The sequence below is a fragment of the Aquila chrysaetos genome, chromosome 3 (genome assembly GCF_900496995.4).
Source record: "Aquila chrysaetos chrysaetos chromosome 3, bAquChr1.4, whole genome shotgun sequence".
NCBI lineage: Eukaryota > Metazoa > Chordata > Aves > Accipitriformes > Accipitridae > Aquila > Aquila chrysaetos.
Window position 1 is genome coordinate 25,628,942 of NC_044006.1, and position 25,263 is coordinate 25,654,204.

Here is a 25,263-nt window from a genome sequence, read left to right on the forward strand (position 1 = left end):
GCAGGTGTATTTCAGTGCTTCCTTATTGCTGTTTTACATGAGTTCAGCTAGCAACACTATTCCCCCTCCTTTCCGTTTTTCGGTATTTAAGGGAATAATAGTCTGGGATACTACTGTGTGAAGTAATTTCCTCAAGTGCACATTTACAGGTGCACTGTTTCAGCAATACTAGTATTAAAAGTAGGCTATTCACTACCATTGTCTGCTCTGAAAAGGTTAAGAAGTTGCATATAGAAAGAGGCATATCTGTTAGATGCAGCACTTCTCGGTTACATCTTGTTTCTGGCAGAGAGCGATTATGTCAGTGAGCCATTGTGTTTCGACACGCACACAAGATTAGATTACTCCTTTGGAGCAGAAGCTGGAGCAGAGAACAGTGCAGACTTATAATCCTTCCCTGAGTTTTCCCGAGGGTGGTCCAACCTGCTGTCTGAATGCAGCTGAGGGGGAACTTTTAACTGCTGGAAAACTGTCTTGACTTTTTCCAAAGCACATAGGCTACCTGCAACTGGCTAAATTCTCTCCAGGTGCAAGGTAGTAAAAAAAAAAATGGCCTTGGCTTCTCTCACTTTGTGGACTGACACCAATTCTCTTTCTACTGGCAGACAAGCACTTACACATGTAATTCACAATATTTTGGAAAGGCGTAACTAAACTGGAGCTCAATATGAAGGGAAATCAGAACTGAATACAGCACCTTCCTCATCATGAGTAAGCATCTGTGTGAGGACAAAGATAAGGAGGCATTTGATTTTGGTAATAACTAAGAATCAGTTATTTTTATTTCACTTTAAAATAAACTCAACTATCAACTATCAAACAGAAATATCAGTCTTCCTACACAGTAGATTAGATTGCTTTGGGGGATAAAATTATTGCATTTAAATGAAAGTATCAAATTTTCTCATGCAAGATCATGCAAAGGCCAAATATGCCCTAAGAAGATAATTATTTATTATCATTATTTATTAATTACTTCAGTTATGCTAATTGCACTCCAGCTGTCTTGTAGATAAGCACTTGGAAACAACTCTCATATTTTTACAATTATATTGCAGTTGATGTAGCAATTTTCAGCCATGGACATTAAGAATGAAAAATAACATTATCAGTCCTGCATAAACAGGGAATCAAAGCAAAGATATGTGAAAGGACTTGTTTAAGGTCAAACATCAGATGGTTAGAGCAGGGCTTGAAAAAAAACCTACTTGCTTTACTTCTAAGGCAATAAATGCCATTTCAGATAGACAACATTAACTCCCATCCAGCCAGCCCTCTTGCAATAACTAAGCTGCCTGGAAGGAACGAAGGAACAGTGACTCAGTTGAAGGTCTTGTTGATTCATCTCATGAGAGTTACTAAAGCTTAAAAAAATACAGCAGCAATATCTTCTGGTCTCTTTTGTGAGAGATGATTCACACAAAGGGAACCGTAGTCAGTGCACTGAGTGGAAAAGGAGAGGAGGCGTATGCTTTCCTGTCTGTAGTGGGTTATAATATACTTCATTATATTCTTTTAACTGCAACACTTTATCATGAACCTGAATTGGTCCCATGCAACAGAAGACACTGCAACAAGGGGGAAGCACAGATGTCAAAACAGAGCTCTCCCATGCAGCATTTACAGGGTTTTGTGTAACTGCTAGTTATTTTTTGTTGGATGAAAGGCAAAATAAAAGTGGGTGCTAATATTCTAAAATCAGGTTATGTCTGAGCATGGTAAAGTATCAGAGAGATTTTTGAGAGGAGAGAGGGGCTTCTTTTCCTCTGAAAAATTGCTATGAAGTTGGCACGGTTCTAAAAATGCTGAGCAATGGGTCTGAGTGCTTACAAGCAGATGCAAAGGATATCAACCCCCCTCTCAGATATATCACTTTTGAATGTCATAAAAATCAGCCAAAATTGTAAATTGTGCATCATACTAAAAGTAGTAAGAGCCTGGTGCGGGCCTGAAAAGTAGACATCAAGACTGTCACTCTTCTGTGCTGTGATTTTGAGAAAGCACGTTGCCTGTGTCCTTTTCTTCCTCTTCTGTGTTGTTTTTCTTATTCTGTAATTTGTGTATTAGCTGTAGGTTCTTCCGTAGACTGTCGTTAAGACTTCTAAAGGTATTTAGATGCCTGGGTGGTAGCTACCAAAAAACTTTTACTTCTGGCCAGGTGCTCATGACAATATGAATTTATTGATTTTTTTTTTTGCCTGGCCATGTAAGTTTTTGTCATTTGTAGTGGCTGTTTTATAAGCAATTTTTCATGGCTGCTATTTCTTTCTCTGTGGCTGTCCTGGGGTCACCATCAGAGTAGGAAACCTGTTGCACTATGTGCTGTACTAACACAATAAAAAAGGCCATCCAAAAATGACTCAAGTTTACTTTTAGTGTAGTAACTCTGTATATGAAAAGGGTGTGTTTAAGGGGGCAGGGTAAATGGACCCAACTAACTGTGGCCCCCTTTTATCAAAAGCTTTAGACAAAGATTTTCTTCTCTGACAACTATACTTGTAATAATTTATGGTTGCCAGCATGCAGGGTAGACCCCCCCAAAATGGAAGATGATATCTTCAGTATTGTTTACTTTTTTATTCTGCAGCAGGAAAAAATATCTACAAAAAATACAAAGCAGGAGTATCATGAAGTGGTACAGGAGAGTGGGAGACAAGAACTGACACGCTGGAGATAAAAATATGTACTCTGACTTCATGGTAAAGAAGGTAGAAATGTAGAGGTAGAAAACTCCTGTAACACACTGGCAGAGGATAAAGGGCACAGCCACATGCTACGTGCTCATTTTTGACTGTTCTGTGAGTGAGGGACCTGCCTGGTTTAGCCACCTTTTCTTAACTACTTCGCTTCACTGTATACATGATCTCACGAAATGTAAAGCCAACAGGAGACCCATTCCTATTTCCTGCTGCAACAGTGGAAAACATAAAAGGGTGAGTGAAAGGATTTATGACTGTATAAAACATTTGTTGTTAAGAATTCATACTAATAGAGAGCTGTCTGCAGTGCACAAGTAGAGACAAAATGCACTACAGCGATCCAAGCTATATTTTAAAAACAAAGTCAAGAGGATATAAAAAGCCTAAATTAGGCAAGATAGTGTAATGACAGTCTTGTGATAGTAACTGCCTTCATGCTCTTCTTAAAAAATAGATCCACTGTTTTATTAACTTTTTAACCAAATTTTACATGAATGTTTTTTTCTTTTATTTTAAAATGTAAGAAATTATATATGTGTGCAAGGTTTCTGAATGAAAAGTCAGGAGAAGAAACATTCTTTTTGCTTGTCCTAAGAGCAACTGTAGCAAGGCAAGGTAGAGAGACTGAATTGAGAATGACATAAAAATTAATTAATTTTCACCGTGATTTAAATTGGTATTTTTTTAAACTAGCATTTAAACCATGACAAAATGCTTCAAAGTGTTAGGAAAATCTGTGGCCAAAACTTTATATGAACATTTAGCATCTGTTACAATATAATGTTCTCACAAACACTTAAAGAGAAAAAAATATATATTTACTTGAATCAATCTATTGACATAATTTGAATTAAGTGTGTGAATAAATATTTGAAGCATCATGGATACAATTGTATTATTATTAAAAACACCTCCTCTTTGATAATATCTTATTTAGTCACAGAAAATCTTTTTCTGGTTTAAAACTAGGATTAAAGAGCAGAGTGGTGTGGGTGACAGTATAGTGGATGTCTGATGTAGGCCACCTGACTAGGAAGAACAAGTGGATGAGACCTTCTAGAGACAGCTAGAAGTAGCCTCATGTTCACAGGCCCTGCTCCTCATGTGGGTCTTCTTCTATGGGACCTGATGGGATCCATCCAAGAGTACTGAGGGAGCTGGCAGAGGTCCTTGCCAAGCCACTCTCCATCATTTATCAGCAATCCTGGTCAATGGTGGAGGTCCCAGAGGACTGGAGGATTGCCAATGTGACGCCCATTTACAAGAAGGGTCAGAGGGAGGATCCAGGGAACTACAGGCCTGTCAGCCTGACCTCGGTACCGGGGAAGGTTATGGAACCTTCTTTTTGTCTTGAGAGAACTCACACGGCATGTGCAGGACAAGCAGCGGATCAGGCCCAGTCAGCATGGGTTCGTGAAAGGCAGGTCCTGCTTGACCACCTGATCTCCTTCTATGACCAGGTGACCCAACTAGTGGATGAGGGAAAGGCTGTGGATGTTATCTACCTCAACTTCAGCAAGGCCTTTGACACTGTCTCTCATGGCATACTCCTTGAGAAGCTGGCATCTCATGGCTTGGACAAGTGTACTCTTCGCAGGGTAAAAAACTGGCTGGATGGACGAGCCCAGAGGGTTGTGGTGAATGGAGTTAAATCCAGTTGGCGGCGGGTCACTAGTGGTGTTCTCCAGGGCTCGGTGTTGGGCCCCGTTCTGTTTAGTATCTTTATCAATGATTTGGATGAGGGGATTGAGTGCACCCTCAGCAAGTTTGCAGATGACACCAAGTTTGGAGGCAGGGTCGATCTGCTTGAGGGTAGGGAGGCTCTACAGAGAGATCTGGACAGCCTGGATCAATGGGCTGAGGCCAATCGTATGAAGTTCAACAAGGCCAAGTGCCGGGTCCTGCACTTCGGTCACAGCAACCCCACGCAGCGCTACAGGCTTGGGGAAGAGCGGCTGGAAAGCTGCCCAGCAGAGAAAGACCTGGGGGTGCTGGTTGACAGCCGGCTGAATATGAGCCAGCAGTGTGCCCAGGTGACCAAGAAGGCCAACGGCATCCTGGCCTGTATCAGAAATCATGTGGCCAGCAGGAGCAGGGAGGTGATTGTTCCCCTGTACTCGGCACTGGTGAGGCCGCACCTCGAGTACTGTGTTCAGTTTTGGGCCCCTCACTACAGGAAAGACATTGAGGTGCTGGAGCGTGTCCGGAGAAGGGCAACCAAGTTGGTGAGGGGCCTGGAGCACAAGTCTTATGAGGAGCGGCTGAGGGAACTGGGGCTGTTTAGTCTGGAGAAGAGGAGGCTGGGGGGAGACCTTATCGCTTTCTACAACTACCTGAAAGGAGGTTGTAGTGAGGTGGGTGCTGGTCTCTTCTGTCAGGTGGCTGGAGATAGGATGAGAGGAAATGGCCTCAAGTTGCAGCAAGGGAGATTTAGGTTAGATATTAGGAAAAATTTCTTTACTGAGAGGGTTGTCACACATTGGAATAGGCTGCCCAGGGAAGTGGTTGAGTCACCATCCCTGGAGGTATTCAAAAAGCGCATAGACAAGGCACTTCAGGACATGGTTTAGTGGGCATGGCTGATGGTTGGACTTGATGATCTTGAAGGTCTTTTCCAACCTAAATGATTCTATGATTCTATGATTCAACCACCTCAATATCTGTTGGACGGACAACACAGGAGAGCATAAGCAAGGATCCTGGAGAGCATCGATGACAACTTCCTGGTGCAAGTGAAACAGAAGCCAATGAGGAGAGATGCTCTGCTGGACCTTACACTCCCAAAAAAGGAGGGGCTTGCTGGGGATGTGAAGGTTGAAGACAGCACCAGCTAGAGTGATCATGAGATGGTGGAGTTCAGGATCCTGAGAGGAGAAAGCAGGGCAAGAAGAAGACAGGCTTCTGCAAGTACCTAAGTGCTACCTAAGTAGTAAAAAGATGACTAGGGGAAATGTGGGCCCACTGCTGAATGAGGCAGGGGCCCTGGTGATACAGGACATGGAAAAGGCTGAGGTCATGAACACCACCTTTGCCTCAGTCTTCACTAGCAAGACCAGCCTTCAGGAGTCCCAGGCCCCAGAGATCAGGGACAAAGTCTGGAGCAGGAGGGTTGGACCAGATAACCTCCAGAGGTTCCCTCCATACTCAACCATATTGTGATTGTGTGATTGCATCATTGCAGAGACTGCATGGGCTATTTCCTTACTGAAAGAGCAGTTGAGATTCATTTTAGTCCCATGGGCAGGATGTTTTAAAAATCATACACTTGTCCTTTGCTGAGATGAACATTTATAAATATTGAAGTATTTGGGGGGGGGGGGGGGCAAAAATTGCACCTCAGGTGGGTCTCCTAGCCACTAGGTCTATCCCTTTATTCACTCCATGGCTCATTAAGAATGCCATTATTCCTGAAAAGTGGTGAAGAAAAGATTGAGATATTCAAAGATATTATTTCCTCATAATCTAGTAATCAGAGCATCCACAGATGCAGTGGAAAGTAGATATCTGAAACTCATGTGGGCAGAGAAAAGGAATGTGCTGGGAACATCTGCCAAGTCTGGCCATGTAAGGTAGGCTGAGCAGTGCCTATTCCACTGAAATCAGAGCTCTTCATGTGCTACTCAGGTGTTACAAAGATGCAGGCACATCTGGACATGCCAGAGGATACATCCTGAGGAAATTCCTTTGGAAAATTTAGGCTGATACAGGCTTGACACACTTCCTGCTAGGTGGCAGCTGAATAGGTATTCTGAGTATCAAAATCTTCTACTGAGATGCTTAAGCCTGCTGGTGGATCTAGCCACTGACACCTTGTCTTCAGGAGGAGACACATCCAGTCACAAAGTAAACCAAATTCAGTCATTACTGTCAAGAAGAGAGGAAGCTTGTTCTCCTAGTTTGTTTTGGAAGATGTTGCATTTACCCTGTTAAAGCAGAAAACTCAGTGACAAAGTTGGGGTGGAGAAGTCAACTGAGCTCAAAGTGGCATCCTGCTACTACTTACAACATGAACTAATGCAAGAAGTCACCCAGTCACTTCAAAGAGTAGCAGGATGAGAAAGTCTTTACGTATCAGTTTGTTGACTTCAGTTATACATGTGCATTTTTATTTCAAATTACAGGAAATTACAAAGAAAATTTAAACTAATGGAGTTACCATAGTTTTTTGACTGACTTCCGAGATTTTACCCTGCAGTTGAGCAAGGTAAGAGTGTGCATAAAGCCACTAAGTGAAGCAGACACCACTTTCTAATGTGTGGCAGAACACGAAGAATAGGAAAGCATATAAAGGATTTAACAAAGTCAATGTAATGGTTATCCTTCTTTGATTAAAAAACCCTCTGATTTTTGGAAAAAGAGAATTGTTACAGATCTAGCATATTTGATTTACTTCCAAAAAGAGCAGAGATGGAAAACAGAATTGCACAGATTGTTGATGAGATGGATGAAGTATGGGTCATCAGAAAATTAAAGGACCTCTAATTTTTTGGGGTCAAGCCATATTTAGTATTACAATGAATACCTTTGCACAAGAAGTCAGCATATGTCTCAATTTTTTTTGCCAGTAACATAATGTTGGAAAGGTCAGAAAATAATACATAAGAAATGGGATCCCACTGTGATTGGCCAAAAATTCCTAGGATGCAGTGGGCAGGGTGAGTATTAATGCCATTGTGCAAGGCAGTAGTAAACCATTATCAGAATTAATGTTTTGATTACCTGTGTTTAAAAAAGAAGAATTCAAGGTGAAATGAGTAGGGAGAACCTTATTGGCATAACCAGAGAAAGGAACAAGAGAAAATATCTTATGAGAAGACATGATGTGAATTTGCCTTGCTTAACGTAGCAATTAAAAGCTGAGAGAAGATATGATTGCTCCATAAATACACAAGGGGAGAGTAAATGCTAGGAAGGAAAAATAATTAGTTCAGCCAAAGAACAATACCAAAACAAGAATGAATGGCTAAAAACAAAAGATGCAAATAAAACTGTTAGAAATTAGAAGATTTCTAAGCAACAGATTTGTGAAAGTCTGAAGCAGTTGTCCAGCTGGCAAAAATTCAAATTATTTTCAATAAAGAGTTGGACAAATTTAGGGAGCTAGACATGAGTTATGCATTGTGGTTGTCTGTGAGAGCAAGGATCTAAATTCAATGACCCAGAAGTTTTGTTCCTGTCATGTGCCTAAGACATCTGGTAATTTTGTGCAGTATAGTAAATATTTACTTTCTGCAGCAAAAGGTCAGCATACATGAAGAACGTAACAAAGCATATGCAGTTTCAGAATGTAACAGAAAGTAGACTGGAAATGAGGGCAAAGACTTGAGATGAGCTAGTGCGTGGTAGTGCTAGCAACGGTTTGCCATGTGTTTCATGTATTTAGTGCAATAGAAACCAAACTTAGGGAGAACTATGGTTTTTGAATGCCAACCAGTTTCCACCTTGAACTTTATGTGAGCTGTAACCGATTTATAAGACACTGCACATAAAATGACTATTAAAGTGGCATTTATGGCAATGAGAAAAGCATCCCAGCACCCTTGAAAGGAGAGGGGTAATGCTGAGGGGATGCTGTATAGCACTGTGCAGTGTGGGGTCATGAATGCCGTACTGATGCTGGGGCAGACCAAAGCAGAGCAACTTGTACCCAGCAACCTGTACCCCGTCAGAATCCAAGCTAGTTACAGAAGAGCTACTGATGTCCTTAATTTTCCCACAGCCCTGTGCGTAGGATTTTCTATTGGTCAGTTTTAGCCAGTTCCCCAGCTGGGATGTTTATTTGCTTTCTTTGGCTTGCTCCCACATGCCAGCCTGGGCACCTATCCTCATCTCCTAATTAGGAACAAGGATACAGGTAGAACTGGCCTTCTCAGATGGGCTATAAATTGCCCTGTTTGAATATCAGGCTTTTCTGCATCACCTACCTCATCTGAAGAGGAATCTCATCTTTAAAAGAATGGCGCTTGCAATTCTTCAGACTAGGTTTGTTTTTTGTTTGTAACTTTCATATTGTCCTGGAATAGGATAAGAGTTTGCAAATACTGCTGTAAAAACATTTGGGTCAAAAATTTCCCTGAAGAAATTTAATGTTTTTCCATTTAATTTGATAATTTCTTACTGGCCCCTGGGATGAAGAGTTTCCTCAGTGTCCTGTGCATTCTTTGACACTAATACAACATGCTCTCCGAGGGGACTGTTTTTCAAAAAAGTGACCTTCTGCTAGGAAGGCAAAATAACAACTCAATTAAAAGAAACAACAAAGGTCACACCGGTTTCCCTACACAGCTAGAAAAATAAAGCAGTGGAAAATGTAAGCTGCATTTACATTAACATATGGGAACTCAAAGAGTATCATGTGGAAAACTCATCGGTATGGTAGAATTCCATTTTAGGATGCCTCTGGAGAAAGAAGTAATGAAGTTATTAAAATTTGTAAGAAAATCTATTAATCAGTCATGTGTTACAGCATTCAGTCTGGAGGAATGAATGCTGTCTGGGCAGAAGCAAACAGCAATGGGAATCATGGTCCCTGGTCTGTCACTGCTTCTTGTCTGATTTCGGAGAAGTTACTTATGTCTCAACTATGTAGCCTAGAAACAGCTGAGCACAAGAAGCAATGTAGGACTTTTCTCTTGAAGTGCAAATGTTAGGTATTAAGAGTGCTGTCAGTATCCCTTGACTACAGATCAAGTAGACCCATCCTGAAGCCATATCGCTGCTCTTATTAGCAAGCTACTCCATGTAATCCCTTTCACAGCAGCCAAGTTCCCTGGTTGCTCCTTGGGGAGACTTTTAGGGCAGCTAGCATTGCAGGGGTTATCAGCCAAGTGACATCTCTGAATGTAGTGGTTGTAAATATTTCTGTCTTTCCACAATAAATGAATAAGAAAGCTCCTTCCTCTCTTACATGTTCATGTCAGGATCAAACACAAGATGACCTTTATCACTGTAAGCCTTATCTCTTTTTCTGTTGCAAAACTGACTTGCTGTTTACTTACTTCAGAGTAATAAGTGAGACACAGTTCATTAATGTCTGTAAATTGCTTGGAGGTACTGGGATGAGAGGAACTACAGAAGTGAGTAGAATATCTTTTTCATTAGAATTATATGACAGTGTCATTAAGAGAGTTTTCTGGAAATAGTTTAATTCACCACAGGCTTTCTAGAGCAACAGTCTTGGGAATCTGATACAAAACAGTGATGGTAGACGCTTCTTCCCAAATTCTCAGGAATATGCCCCTTCCAAAATTTGCTTTCAGGAATACATCTCTTCCAAAACTTGAGATTTCTCTTGATCAGAAAATTCAAAGGTGGTTTGTTTGACAAACACTTCACAGGTATGAAGTAGTTGGGTTTTCATAGTTCGTAACTCTCCAAAGTCTTCAATGCACATCTCATAAATATACAAACCCATACTCTTGCTCATTTGACCCTAGTCAGATATGTTGATATTCAGCCAGATTTTAGGCAGCCCCCTGCCTGCTGCAGAGTTTCAAGTTAGGATCCTGGAGGCTTATTTCCCTGCACCTCAATGGCTCTAGCCAGGCTCTGTTATGCAAAGCTACCATTTCCAGGGAGGAATGACTGCAAGGAAGACCTGAATGGGGAGGGGAGCTGAGAGTCTTCAAGAATTCAAAATGAAATTCTTGGCATGTTTTGTTTGGCAACATTCAACCCTGAAGTGCTTAAAAAAAGAACATTAGGATTGCTGGTGAAGTTCTAAAGGATCCATGTTGCTGTTGGCTGACATACAGGCTGCTGTTTCATCTCTGTTTCATGCATGCTAGGTCTTCTACCAACCTCTGCAACAAGGGGACAGAGGTAAAGGCAAAGGATGAATTAGGGCAATGGCCAGCTAAACTGGTTAGCAGTAGTAGGTGGGTCTCTTACAGCAGATATGTGTATCTGATGGGCCACGCAACTTATTTCAGTTCATAGAAGTACTGCATACTATAGCCAACTCCCAATCACCTCTCAGAGCAAGTGCCAGCTCTACTGCACATATACAGTACAGTTACATGGAGAGAGGTCACTAAATTTCATAGGTGCTTTCAAGTACACAATGGGGAGCAAATGAGAGGCTCTGAGAAACATGCCAAACAGTTCCTTGAAATGACATTCAAACTTCTTGGTGGATTGCTTTTATGAAAGGCACTGACAATGAACTGTCTGAGACTGTTGCCCTGGCAGGCTTTGTAGACAGCAGATTACGTACCTCTGGGTCCTAAAAGGTAGGTCAAGGTTAAAGAAGGAAAAAAATGCCCATGGTGAGGGGAGGGGGGGGGGCTTGCATAAATGAAAAAATGGTGGTCTCAATGGTGTTTTTATAGGAAAACCGGATTTTAGGTTAAACCCTCCCAAAACTGTGTAGGAAAGCTCTAAAAGAGAAAATATCTTTTTTTTTTCTCTCTCTAAAAAACAGTTTTAATTTAAAAAACATCTGGAAATTTTCACCAGAGACATATGTTTTCTGGAAGCACTGCTTTACTGAAAAATTTATACCTTATCCAACTACCTCCTTTCTAAGCAATCCTAGTTGTTGTCAGCTGACCAGCCAGCTATAAAAATAATGGGGTTCTGTAGATTTACTGATGTATGTAAAAACTGAGGCTTCAGGTAATTCTACATCTCTGCCAACTGTTCCATGAATGGTGACAAGTACAAGCTTGCCAGAGGAGCTGCTTGATAAATGGAATAACTAAAGACTTCAGCCACATTCATAGTATCACATTTTTTTTTTTCATGACAGTCTTCCTTGTCAGCTGTTTGGAAAAGCTATTTCTTAAATCAGAGAAACATGTTTGTCCCTTCCTTCCTGTATTCCCCCTCTCCTCAGAGATGGCAATCTGGGGCTTTGCTGAAGGCACATGTAGTTACTTTTCAAGATACTGCAAATTCCACCTCCTTTTCTTAGAAATCTAGAGAGTTAGAAAATAATCTGTGCAGTTATTAGACCTTAAGAAGCTCCAAGACAGCACACGAGTAAAATAATTTAATGAGCGTTCCTAGTGACAACCCTTGTGCTCAGAATAAAACACGCAATAGCAAACTCCTTTCCAAAGACTTGAAGCTAGGAATTTTTATAGACTGAATGATTTGTTTCCCTAATGCATTCACCAAGTGCAGCAAGCTGATTAAAATACTGGATATTGTAGAACCTTTCAGTTCCTGGTCTGCAGAGCTAAGCTTATGCATCACTAACCATATATTACAAGTACACATGGGTATTTCACATGTAAGGGAAGACTAAAATAGAATTTGCACTGTCTGCTGGCAGGACACTGATTTCAACATTTTCCTTTTGGAACCATAAAAAGTAAAGAAATCAAGATCAGGTTTTGTAGGAAGTCATTCTTCTTCAGTGGGGACTGTACCTGTATGAGAAGGCAATGAACAGTCAAAAGCGATGCACCCACTGTTCGAAGTGCAGCAGCTTGCAGAAAATATGTGATGATGGCCATTATGCAAAAACCTTTAATACAAAATAGCCATTCTACTAGAGAATTTGATGGGTTACCTAGGAAGCAGCTTGCCAAAGGAAACCTTCTTCTGGGTTTAGGGGTAATTCTGTAATTACCTTACTGACTTAACTTTATGTTTCGTTAAGAAACAAATTCACATATTAATTTTACAGGACTTCTGTCAAGGGGAAACAGACTTTTAAGAAGCAACAGAGGCTACTGTAAGCCATGTAAGGAACTTCTGAAATTCTGAAACTTTACTTTTCATTTGAATGAATTCCAAAACCATGCAAGTGCAGACTAGAATGGAACAAAAATGAAAACTTCACAAAACAAAACGCTCATTAAAGAAACGTGTAATTCAGAAGAGAGAATGAGTTTCTCTTTGTTACTAAACCCACAGTATTCAACTCTTTTTGAGCTCTGACTGGTAGAACATTGAAGTCACAGAAAGGCCTATTTTCTGGGGCTCTGAAAATTTCAAGCAATAGTTTCCAGGAAAGAAAAGGTAGAGTGAATGCAATTATATTAAATGAACTGCTTTGTACTTTTTAGCAAATACAGTCAGGACAGTTTTAATCAAGAGCATTTTACTACTTTAAACAGTAATAGTATATTTGACCTTACAGACTGTTTTTACAGATGGTAGTTCAATTTCTGCCATCAAGAATTTGTAATCTAAGGCTTAGATTCAGGGACATGAGGCAGAGGTTGAATTTATGTGTATGCCAGATCCCAGCAAAGTCAGTGGATCTCAAGCATAGGCTTAAAATTAAACTCCTGTTTAATGATAGTTGGGGTACACTGCCACATGCTTTCTTGAACTGGTGCATGTATTCAGTGAGCTACTGCATCATGATTATTATTTAAACTGTGCTGAGTTCAAAAGAGTTATAGTCACTGCCAAGTCACCTTTATTCACTGTTATTGTCACCTTTTAGCTAAGTGAACAGCATGGCTGGTCTGATAAATACAGTGGCTGAGAATACCTTCCATACAGTAGAAGAGCAAGAAGCTCTGGAGATGTCCACCTTAGCTGACTGTAGGTACTACTTAAATTCAAACTGAAATTAGAAATAGCTGCCCCTTTATTATTAAAGGGCTGTGCCCCTTGTTGTTAATACAAATAAGACTATTTCCTGTGACTCAATAGGAGCTATTTTGATTTGCACCAGTTGCAGATTACAGAAAATTGGGATTAAGGAACATCAACTAAATTCCTTGTAGAAAGAGGGAAAAGAAGCTGTCACCCACTTGGAACTTGGCACTTTACTTCACCCAGAGGGAAAATTTAGTTACATTTTAAAGGGGCCTTCTGGTGGTTTCTAAATTTCCACATTCTAATCTGTGTTTTTAGACTTTGGCAAGTGTCAAAAATGGCTTTTTGTTTTAAAATTAGATGTGCGTGTGAAAATCACATTGAATCTGCATAAGAATACATTATTTGGGGTATGCAAACACTTTCTTCTCTTTCAACATTAGTGACTTTTGATGCTGAGTTTTGTGCATCAATATTTAGAGCTAGGTCCTTGGTGTCCATGAGTAGCTCCTGCAGCAAAAGGAAGCACAAATGCTTTTCCCGGTGCTGGAGTGCAGGGAGGCAGCTTGCTGCACTCATGTAACCCTGCTGTTGTAATGTGCCACAAGAGGCTGTAATAACAGCTGCACGTAGCACAGCAGACCTGTCACTGCTCCCGTTTATGGCAGAGTAAACTGGGTTGAGGGAGGACAAAGGAGACATAAAACATTTCCCCCCCTAATTCAACTGCTTCAATTTCACTAAGCAGAATGCAAGTACAGCTGAGGATTTTGGAACCTTCCTTGGAAAGTTTGCCCCTGGGCCATTAAAAATGGTTAAATAATAAAATTACCTTGCCTCTTGATATCATTATGCCCTCTTTTTCAGATCAGCAATTTTATTAATAGATAACACTGATAAAGATTTATTTTTATGAGATTTTTTAGGTCTTTTAAATATCTCATGCAAGTTTTCAGCTCTTTGGCTCCTTACAGTGCTGATTAGGATGGTCTCTCTTTCTTTCCCCTATTTCCAAAACAACTGTGAGATAAAATAGAAAAGCACACAGAGCTGAAGACACACACTTTAAAGAAATAAATCCGGCATGCAATTTTGAAAAATCTTTTCAGGTCAGTGTCATTTTTATAACTGATGTTACCAGTTCTATCCTTCTTTGTATTTCTCCCCTCAATAAACAATCCAAATATACTTCAAGAGCTTCTCCCACGTAAGGCAACTTGAAAATATGTCAAGCAGCTTGATTTGGAAGTTTTTCCAGAATTTAGAGAGCTTACACATTTTACTGAATGATACACATTTCTTAAAACCTACTATCTGACATGAACCCGCTTCAGGTGCCAAGAAAAGTGATGGGAAGAACATACTTACATTTCAGCTCCAGTTTGATGAAGTCAGTGTTCCCCAGATTCTCAAGAAACACCCCATCTGAGGCCGACGTTTTGAAATAGAAAGAGATGTCTGCACTGGTTTCCCCTTGGAAGGTGGAGAAGTGAAGGTAGGATGACGAAGTAACAAAAGAAGCTGCATTCCAGTAATTCCCTGCATGGGATAGACAGGAAAGACACATGTTTCAGTACTCCCTTGAAGCTGTCTGAAATGTTGAAGCTTTTAATGTCAATATACGCTACAGTGTTGTCTACGCTGAAAAAGCCCCCAAACACCTTGATTCTACTACCTCCTTCTTGTTTTTCTGGATATGGCGCGTCAGGTTTCAGAAGGTAGAGCAAGTTAATAGTACATTCATTTTAAAGTTCCTAATTTATCACATTCAGTCATACACAAATGTGTTGCTACTACATGTTTAGTATAGTAACACTGAATTCATGGGAGATTAGACAGATGGGCGAAACACTAATTTGGTGACTGCCTCACCTCAGGCACATGTTTTGCTTTCATACATTGCCTCGCGTGTAACTTACCTGTCTTCAAATTTACTCTACACAGCTACACCCATTTTTTCTGAAAATGTAGCCAGGTCTATTAGAAGTCTATTAATATGTATCACATGAAAAATCCAATAAATGAAGCTAAGCAATACAGACACAATTAACATATGCCCATAATAGCCCCTAATACATTTCCACTGGAGAAATATCATAATTAATAATACTCAAGAACTACGACAGTACTTCAGCTAGCATGTCAGTTGACATCCTGTGCAAGGTAGCATTACACTGCAAAGACAAAAATATTTGTAAGATACAGGTGATATAGCAAGCCAATGAGAGATTGAAACAGCTAATTCTGGTTTCATCAGAATGCTTCTGCTTATGTATCCAGATTCAGAAATTTATTAAAATATCACTCATTAACTCACCACAGCTGAGTCCTTAGTATTCCAGCTAATAAACACAATAAGGAACTACTTTCCATTCCAGTCAAAACTCCCAGAGATCGGTTTTCCATTATTTGATTACTGAACTAGGTGATAATGCTATTAGTTCTCTGGTTTGCACTGGATGAATATGAATGAGCATGCTGAAGCTCCAGAAGCTCAACACTGCTTATCTATAACACTACTGGCCCACACCCAAGTCTGAAGTGTTATAAATTGTGTAATTTATTAATCTCTATTCAAATTTAAATTGAACATCTGAATTAATAGAAGAAGGTTTTAGGTTTAAATACATGCATAGTATTGCCTTCCATATTTCTCTCCCATCCCCTCCATTTAATTCTGCCTCTCTCAAGAATGCAGAATAAGATGCTCTGGAAAAAGAAGCAGCTTTCCATTTACTTTAATGCATCCCAGAAGGAAAGTTGTAACTGAGATTTTGTGTACATGTGTGTACATGCATGTGTGAGCAGTGAAAAGGGGATGAAATGGGCATTCATAACACAGATATATAGCTTTGAATTCACCGGTTAGGCTAGGTCAGCTGGTTTTCAACATGTTGTATTGGGTTTGTGTGGCAAGGTTTTGGTAGCGGGGGGGTTACGGGGGTGGCTTCTGTGAGAAGCTGCTGGAAGCTTCCCCTGTGTTCGACAGAGCCAATACCAGCCCGTTCTAAGATGGACCCGCCACCGGCCAAGGCCGAGCCAATCAGCGATAGTGGTAGCGCCTCTGGGATAATATGTTTAAGAAGGGAAAAAAGTTGTGGGACAGACAGAAACTGCAGCCGGAGAGAGGAGTGAGAACATGTAGGAGAAACAACCCTGCAGACCCCCAGGTCAGTGAAGAAGGAGGGGGAGGAGATGCTCCGGGCGCCGGAGCAGAGATTCCCCTGCAGCCCCTGGTGAAGACCATGGTGAGGCAGGCTGTCCCCCTGCAGCCCATGGAGGTCCACGGTGGAGCAGATATCCACCTGCAGCCTGTGGAGGACCCCACGCCGGAGCAGGTGGGTTCCCGAAGGAGGCTGTGACCCCGTGGGAAGCCCACGCTGGAGCAGGCTCCTGGCAGGACCTGCGGATCTGTGGAGAGAGGAGCCCACGGAGCAGGTTTTCTGGCAGGACTTGTGACCCCGTGGGGGACCCACGCTGGAGCAGTGTGCTCCTGAAGGACTGCACGCCGTGGAAGGGACCCATGCTGGAGCAGTTCGTGAAGAACTGCAGCCTGTGGGAAGGACCTACGTTGGAGAAGTTCATGGAGGACTGTCTCCTGTGGCAGGGACCCCATGCTGGAGCAGGGGAAGAGTGTGATGAGTCCTGCCCCTGAGGAGGCTGAAGCGACAGAAATAATGTGTGATGAACTGACCGTAAACCCCATTCCCCATGTCTCTGTGCTGCTGCGGGGGGGGGGGGGGGGGTAGGTAGAGAATCCGGGAGTGAAGTTGTGCCCGGGAAGAAGGGAGGGGTGGAGGGAAGGTGTTTTGAGATTTGGTTTTATTTCTCATTACCCTGCTCTGGTTGATTGGTAATAAATTGAGTTAATTTTCCCCAAGTTGATTCTGTTTTGCCCGTGACAGTAATTGGTGAGTGATCTCTCCCTGTCCTTATCTTGACCCACAAGCCCTTTGTTATTTTTTCTCTCCCCTGTCCAGCTGAGGAAGGGGGAGCGATAGAATGGCTTTTGTGGGCACCTGGCGTCCAGCCAGGGTCAACCCACCACACATGTATTACTATGCACCCCATTTACGCAAACTGGTAATTTCCACATTGAATATTATTAATGATTTCTATAGAAATGTCAATAATCTTCATAGCATAAACAAGCTTGGGCAAGAAAAGTCTGCTAATTAATTGCAAGGTTTTCCTCTGAAAACATACCTAGTGATAAAGCAACACAGATAAAAAAAGGTCTAGAATTTTATTTTCATTCATGGTGTCAGGTCTCTTTCCATTTCTCCCTTTTCAGAGTGCTCCCTCAATATTAGAGTTGCTTATGGTCTAGGTGCATGAGTGGTCTGTCAATAATCTGTTAGTACAGGATCCAGATGGACTTCTGTACACACTTTCCCACTTGCAGATGTACCTGGACATCTACATTTCCTTCTCCTGGGAGCTAGAGATAATGCTAGACGCTGGCAGAATCTCAAAACTGGTTTTATTGCACCTGCTGAATAAACTCATGTGAAGTAAGAAGGACTTAGACAAAAAGTCAGGAATATAATCCTTGTTAAGGAGCTAATTTAGCCGCCCTGAATAACCTTGTAGAAATGCTTGCATGTCGTTATAAATTAAATTAGTATTTTAGTCCCCTAGCTTTACATTCCCTGAATATTTAGCCAAGTTATAAGCCTAAACCACAAAGAACACACAACAAGCAAAAGAGCTGTGGGAGCTACAGGGAACCTACTATGAAATTCAAGTACTAATGGAGACAAACAGCTCTTCAGTGAGAAAGGCTCCCCAGCCACCTCACTATCCCAAACGAGACCAGGGTGACTATGCAGCTGTGTTACTGTCCAGCCAAATAGCACGGCTGCCATGGGTTCTGCTGTCAGACTTCCTCCTCTGGCTGGGGATGCTGGTTACAGACCAGCCTTACTGCCAGCATCATTCAGCCATCAGTCACTGCCTGCAAGTCCCGTCTTCACACCACGCTTACGTCTTCTGTAAGCCTAACACAGCTCAAGAACTACAAGTTAGACACCTATCTTAACTAATCACTTCCACTGATACATTGACAATGGCTTTGTTGAAAGGATGATATTTTTGTTTTGTCAAGTCCTGTCGCAATGAGACCCTAGCCTGTAGCCTCCACTGCAATATAGTATATTATTATTACTATTGCAATTAAGTAAGTAAGAGTAGGAGCTGCTATATGAAACAGCTCTTTATTTTGTAATATTTTATTTATATCTTTTCAATTATCTTGCAAACTTGAAAGCATTAAATTTAATTTAACATAGACTCAGTCTGCAATGCTGGGACACTCCAGGTTAAATCCTTAACTGCGACAGCACATCACCAAAGTGCCTTTACAGGGAATTAATTTTCAGTTGTATGTGAACATTCCTTTGTATAGACAGAGAAGAAGATTTAACTTTCTTAGTTTTTAAAGTAAAATATAAAGAGTAATATAAAAAGTAAAATATTTTACTTTTTAAAGTAAAATAGATTTCAGAGTTATTAGGACTGGTATTGGTTGGGGTTTACCCAACAGGGTCCAGCCATATGGCTAAGATTTCAAGCCATCACCACAGTGCACTTACAAGTAGGACTACCACTACGAGTACAACTGCAGGGCCAGATAGGTGGATGGGTTCATATTGAAATGCATGTCACCATTTGTTGAAACAAAATTAATCAATGCTTATTTAGTGCTACATGTAGTCTACTGAAGAGATCCATCACTAAGGATTTTATATTTCATTCAAAATGCTGTGATTTGACTCTGCAGAAAGCATTGGCTGCAGATGCTACTGGCAAGAGGATAAATACAAACAGTGCAGATTGAATGGAAAAACCTGCAGCTTGAAAGACACATTTTCAAAGACTATTCATAACAAATTCCTATAAAGATAAAATCATGTTTTCACACATCGGTATACATTCATCTCAAAACACTTTCAGGGGAAAAAGCCATTTTATTAAGAGTACAATGGAAATGTTTTGCTAAACATACATAATGATTTTTATCATAAAATGGTATCTTTTGATAAGAAAGGGGCTGCCTAAGGAAATCTTGAATAAAAATCCACTTTACTCACATTATTATTGTTGCTTTCTGGGAACTTTTGTCAGTCACTATGCCTCAAAATTTCTTTGGCACATTGTCACACTCCTTTCCTCAAATGGTTTGAACATACTGATCCTACAGGCATTTTTCTCCCACTTTAGGCTGAGCAAGAAGTAGATGGAGGAAACTGGGACTGGGACTTAAGCCACAGGGTAGATGTTATGGCAGCAGGGATACCAAACTAACAGGAGGTGGGAAAGGGAGTTTATTTAGAAAGAATACTCTAAATGCAAAGTTTGTAATCCATCCTGTTAATAATTATTGTGTCATGATTATTGCCTAGGAGGAACTGGACCTTACAAAATGGTATGCTTATGGGACATGATTGAGAAAGTCTTGCAAGAAATGTTCTGCTTTGTAAGAAAGTCACTCAAGCTAGGAGGGATAGTAGTTTTCAGGGACACAGTAGGCTTGGAAACATTAAGATGGGGAAGGCAGAAGGGCTTGTATCTTGAAGATGGAAAGAAAGAGGTGCTCGGAGACACACCATCCTTTTCTTTGCCCTTCCTCCCTCCAGACAGCTAAAATACCATAAAACCCACAGACGACTTCTATTGCAGAGTATAGTCTGAAATACAACATTTTAATTTTATTTTCTTCTTTGTAACCTCATCTATAATTCTGTAATCAAGACCACAGCTCTGTTGTACAGCTCTGTTGTTTTAAGCTTGCTTAGTGTTTAAATTTGATTTATACCACTTAAACAGCTACAGAGCAGGTTGCTGTCATGGAAGCACAAATACAAATAAATCAAGACACCAGACAACCCTTTTCAGTTGTTTGCAACCCAAGATAAATGTGGAGATCCCCAAAATATGGCTGTGTTTCTCACAAAGTTGCATGTTTCTTGGTGATGACATTAAGCCTTAGGACACGGGACATGCAGAGGCAGGCAAGTGAAGAGCTGACCACAGCCCAGAGGAAACTCTGTCATGGATGTTTGCCTGGATCCAAGCAAGGGTCAGAGCAATAGTTGTGCCAGAGGTGCTTCAATGGACCACATAACACTTCATGATTCTGTTTTCAATTTGTGTCAACGGTGCTCACAGTTCTGGTTATCTGCTGTGGAAATTAAAATCCAACTCATTAAGCTCCTGCAAAACAGCCTTACCTCTTTCTCATTAGTTTTCCTAACCCAGAGTTACTGTGTTCTTTATAATTTGAATGGTATGAAGTGTCTCTTCTACTGCTCCATAAAGACTCAGTCTCAGACAGAACACTGCGCTATAATTACAAAGGTATGATTTTTACAAGAAGCACGGTAGTCTGTAGCCACAAGAAATCACCCAGACTACAAAGATTAATGAGAAGGGACACTTTAAATCTCAGATAAAAAGCTGAATAAAGACTTGAAGATCTTTCTCATGAAGTCCCACCTCAGGGAGGAGGAAGGAGATGGTTGCCATAATACTGACAAGGACAAATTCACCTCATCCTGAGTTATGCAACATGGACTGACATCTTTTAATTTGTGGTAGCTCTGTAACTTGATAACAGACTCACTGGGCTTATAGCAATCAGCCTTTCAGCTTCTCCTTTGCAATATTTTTGTCCAGAACTCCCTTGCTAGCTCCCATCAATATCTTCTTTCTTAGCATGATTGAAATTCAAGCTTTAACACCATCAATTTCACTTTTACATTTAAACCCCATTGAAATGGATAATGGCAATAGCAGAACTGTAAAAGACGTCAGTGCTTTTAGCCCTGCTAGGCAATAGCACTAGAGAACGAATGCTGCAATGTCAGGCAGCTCTTATGTATTACAATAGACCAAAAACCTCCAGGGCCCTCATCTGCAGCAAAACAGATTTTCTATCAAAACCATTATGTGAATAAAATGTAAGAATAGTCTCCTATTTCAGAGAAGATGGATGCGTGAATGGAAAACTGTTCTGTGCCACAAAGTAATGGATTGAGATTATACATACAATTATGCTCAACAAATCAAGCTTTTTTTCCTTTCTTCTTTTTCCATTCTGGGAGAGAGGAATCTACTCACGCACACTCAGAGCAGTTTGGGTATCAGTACAGCAACAATCACAGCTTTGATTCAAGTCTTCAGATCTGCATCATGAGTGGAATTGGCCCTAACAACATCCAAATTTGCTGTTGGACTTTATCCAACTTCATTGTTAATGAAATAAGGCAGGGAGAAGAAGGAAAGATATTCTAGTCAAAAAAGAATGTCACAATTTATTCAGGAAACAAAAGAAAAGTCAAAGAAAATTGGCAGTGTTTCTCACACTGAGTTGTACCTTATTTTGAAAGGTGTAACTGCAACCTCGAAGCAAGGCAGGTCCTCTTCTGTCAATGGCACTAATCTGAGTGGGGCTGAGAGCACAGCTTCAGTCTGAGCAGGAGGTGTGTGTGTTGGGGGGAGAGGAGAGCAAGGATGGCAAGTTGCCAGCATCCCAAGTCCTTTGCTAGGAGGACTACAATGCTGGTATCTTCTTCCTTACTGAAGGATCTGCTTGGTGTCATTTTTGGTTGTGCTCACATGCATTTACACCTTTGTTCTTCACTGGTCTGCAACTCTGTGCCACATTTAATATATGTTTTACTATACTACATATACTACACTTAATGTATATATAATTTACTATATATGGCAAGTTTTGTATATATTCTTTGATTTCTTTGGTACCCCTGAAATCAGTTTCACCCAGCTCCAGTCCTGAATTTATTTGACCATTGGTGAGTTTTTTATAGCCCTAGGGTGCCCTGCATCAGTCAGTGCCCAGTCTCATATCGTCCCATGCCTGTACTCCTCTGCCCTGAATCCCATGTTCCCACTTTTCAAGGCTGCTGTTATCATACCAGGTGTGTATTTCTCTGCATTGCACCATTATGTTAGTCATCAGTATCTCATTCTGCACAAAGTAACTACTTTTTGCTAGCATATATATATAAATGTGGTTATACCATAAGAAGATAAGCAAAAGTAAAACAAACTAGGCATAGTCCCCCTGTCATCAGAAAAAAAAGGTGTTTCAGCTAAACCAAGTAAAACAAAGCTTGAGGCAGGGCCCAAAAGAGTGCAAGCCTGGCAAGCCTGTGGCCTTGCATCCTCAGCACAATATCCACAGACTGTAACTAGAGATGGCGATATTGTATTTCTTGGACTACGGGTTTACAATTTATCAACATCAAGGCAGAATACCATTTGAAAAGAAGCATGTAAATTACTACTTAATTTTAAATTAAGATGATAGTGTCCTGATTTACTTAATCCAAACATGAATCAAGAAAAATAAACTAAATGGAATTGCTACACAAGATGTTGGCTTAATAGCAGAAAAGTCCTTTGACAACACACAGGAAAAATAATCCCCAAGTCAACAGATGAAGAGTGTATTAACACTGCATAACAGTAAACTGAATTACACCCTTTCAGGCTAAATAAAAATATAGGTCAGATTTCAATTTTCCAGATAAAACTAGCTCTGTATCTTTCAACAAAGTAACAAATGGCTGGAAGTCTGGAACAAAACCTGCTGAGAATATCAACACATCTAAAGATGAGTTCAGAGTTAGCAAACCAGAAAAGTTAGCTTTGCTGTGGTGACTGTCACACTAAAGACAATACAGATTTTAAAGGATAAATGCTAGTTTTTAGAAAGAAAAAATTTTTTTTTACAATTAACTCAATTCTAGTAGGCTGTAGCTTTGTAAAAGAATGCATTTGGAATAGACTAAAATAGAATAGACTAATTCAGTTGTAAGGGACCTACAATGACCTAGTCCAACTGCCTGACCAATACAGAGCTGCCATTGTTAAGGGCATTTCCCAAATGCCTTTTAAAGACTGACAGGCATGGGGCATCGACCACCTCTCCAGGAAGCCTGTTCCAGGGTTTGACCACCCTCTCAGTAAAGAAATGCTTCCTCATGTCAAGTCTGAAACTTCCCTGACGGATGCAGCTTTGAGCCATTCCCACGCATCCTGGCACCGGGTACCAGGGAGAAGAGATCAGCACCTCCCTCTCCACGTCCCCTCCTCAGGAAGCTGTCGAGAGCAGTGAGGTTGCCCCTCAGCCTCCTCTCCAAACTAGGCAAACCCCATGTACTCAGCCACTCCTCAGAGGACATGCCTTCCAGCCCCTTCACCAGCTTTGTTGCCCTCCTCTGAATGTACTCAAGTACCTTAACAACCTCTTTAAATGGTGGGGCCCAGAACTGCACACAATACTCAAGGTGAGGCCGCACCAATGCTGAATACAGCAGGATCATCACCTCTTTTGACCGGCTGGTTCTGCTGTGTTTGATGCACCCCAGGATGCGGTTTGCCCTCTTGGCTGACTCTTGTTGAACCTACTGTCAACCAGCAACCCCAGATCCCTTTCTGCAGGGCTGCTCTCCAGCCACACCTCTCCCAGTTTATATTAGTGTCCAGCGTTACTCTGTCCCAGGTGCAGAATCTGGCATTTGTTCTTGTTCAATTTCATGCCATTGATGATTGCCCAGTGATCCAATCTATCTAGATCCCTCTGCAAGGCCTCCTATCCCTCAAGAGAGTCAACAGCACCTCCCAGTTTGATATCACTAGCAAAGTTGCTAATAGTGCATTCAAATCCTGCATCCAGATCATTGATAAATATATTGAACAGAACTGGCCCTCAAATCAAGCCCTGAGGAACACTGCTGGTGACAGGTCGCCAGCCAGATGTAGCCCCATTCACTGCAGTCCTTTGAGCCTTGCAGTTCGGCCAGTTCTTCACCCAGCGCACCATGAACCCATTCATGCCACAGCTGGACAACTTGTCCAAAAGGATGCTGGAAGGCACAGTATCAAAAGCCTTACTAAAATCCAGAAAAACTACATCTACTGCCTTCCCTTCACCCATCAGGCGGGTGAACATATAGTAGAAGGATAACAAATTAGTTAGACAGGACTTTCCCTTTGTGAACCCATGTTGACTGTGTCTGATGATTGCATTATTCTTTAAATGCCTTTCAATAGTACCCAGTATAATCTCTGTAATTCTTCCAGGAACTGAGGTTAGACTAACAGGTCTGTAGTTTCCTGGGTCTTCCTCACACCCTTCTTGTAAATTAGAATAATGTTGGCTAACTTCCAGTCAGCAGGGACCTCCCCAGACTCCCAAGACCTTTGGTAGATGATCGAGAGGGGTCCTGCTGTAACATCTGCTGTCTCCTTCAGTACTCTGGGATGAATCCCATCCAGCCCCATGGACTTATGAACATTCAACTGATACAGCTGGTCCCTTACTATTTCAGTGTCTACAAATGGAAAGTCACTGTTCCCGCAGTTGTGGTCCTCCAGTTCAGGGGACTGGGCAGCCCAAGGTCTATCAGTATTATTAAATACTGAGGCAAAAAAAGCATTGAATACCTCCACTTTTTCTTCATCCCTATTAGTCAGATGACCATCTTCAACAAGTATCGGTCCAATGTTCTCTTTAGGCCTCCTTTTGCTATTAATGTACTTTAAAAATCCCTTCTTGTTATCTGAAACAACACTGGCCAGTTTCAACTCTAGTTGAGCTTTGGCCTTTCATGTCTTCTCCGTGCATAAATGAACCACGGCTCTGTAATCTTCCTGCAAAGTCTGACCTTGCTTCCAGAGATTGTACAATTTCTCTTTCCTCTTGAGCTTCATGAGGAGTTCCCTGTTCAGCCAAGCTGGTCTTCTGCCCTGCTTGCCTGACTTATGACACAGTGGAATTGCCTGCTCCTGTGCTTCTAAAAGTTGGTTCTTAAATACTGACCAGCACTTGTGGACTCCTAAGCCCTCAAAAGCATATTCCCAGGGTACTCTGCTAAATAGCTCCCTGAATAGCCTGAGGTTTGCTCTTGTGACATCCAAGAGTAGCAACTCTGCTGTCTTTTTTTCTCATTACACTGAAAATTTTAAACTCAATCATTTCATGATCACTGTGGCCAAGATGGCCACCTACCATCATATCCCCCACAAGTCCTTC

At 41.2% G+C, this 25,263-nt stretch overlaps 1 protein-coding gene across 5 annotated transcripts in view; it reads right to left on the bottom strand.

The window, feature by feature from the left end:
• Positions 1-25,263, bottom strand: part of CNTNAP2 (contactin associated protein 2) — a 1,219,341-nt gene that overhangs the window by 119,858 nt on the left and 1,074,220 nt on the right. For all 5 annotated transcript variants that reach the window (XM_030007829.1, XM_030007830.1, XM_030007834.1 and 2 more), the window contains one exon: positions 14,568-14,738. In XM_030007829.1, the coding sequence (XP_029863689.1) occupies positions 14,568-14,738 (171 nt within the window). The remainder of the gene's footprint in view (positions 1-14,567; positions 14,739-25,263) is intronic.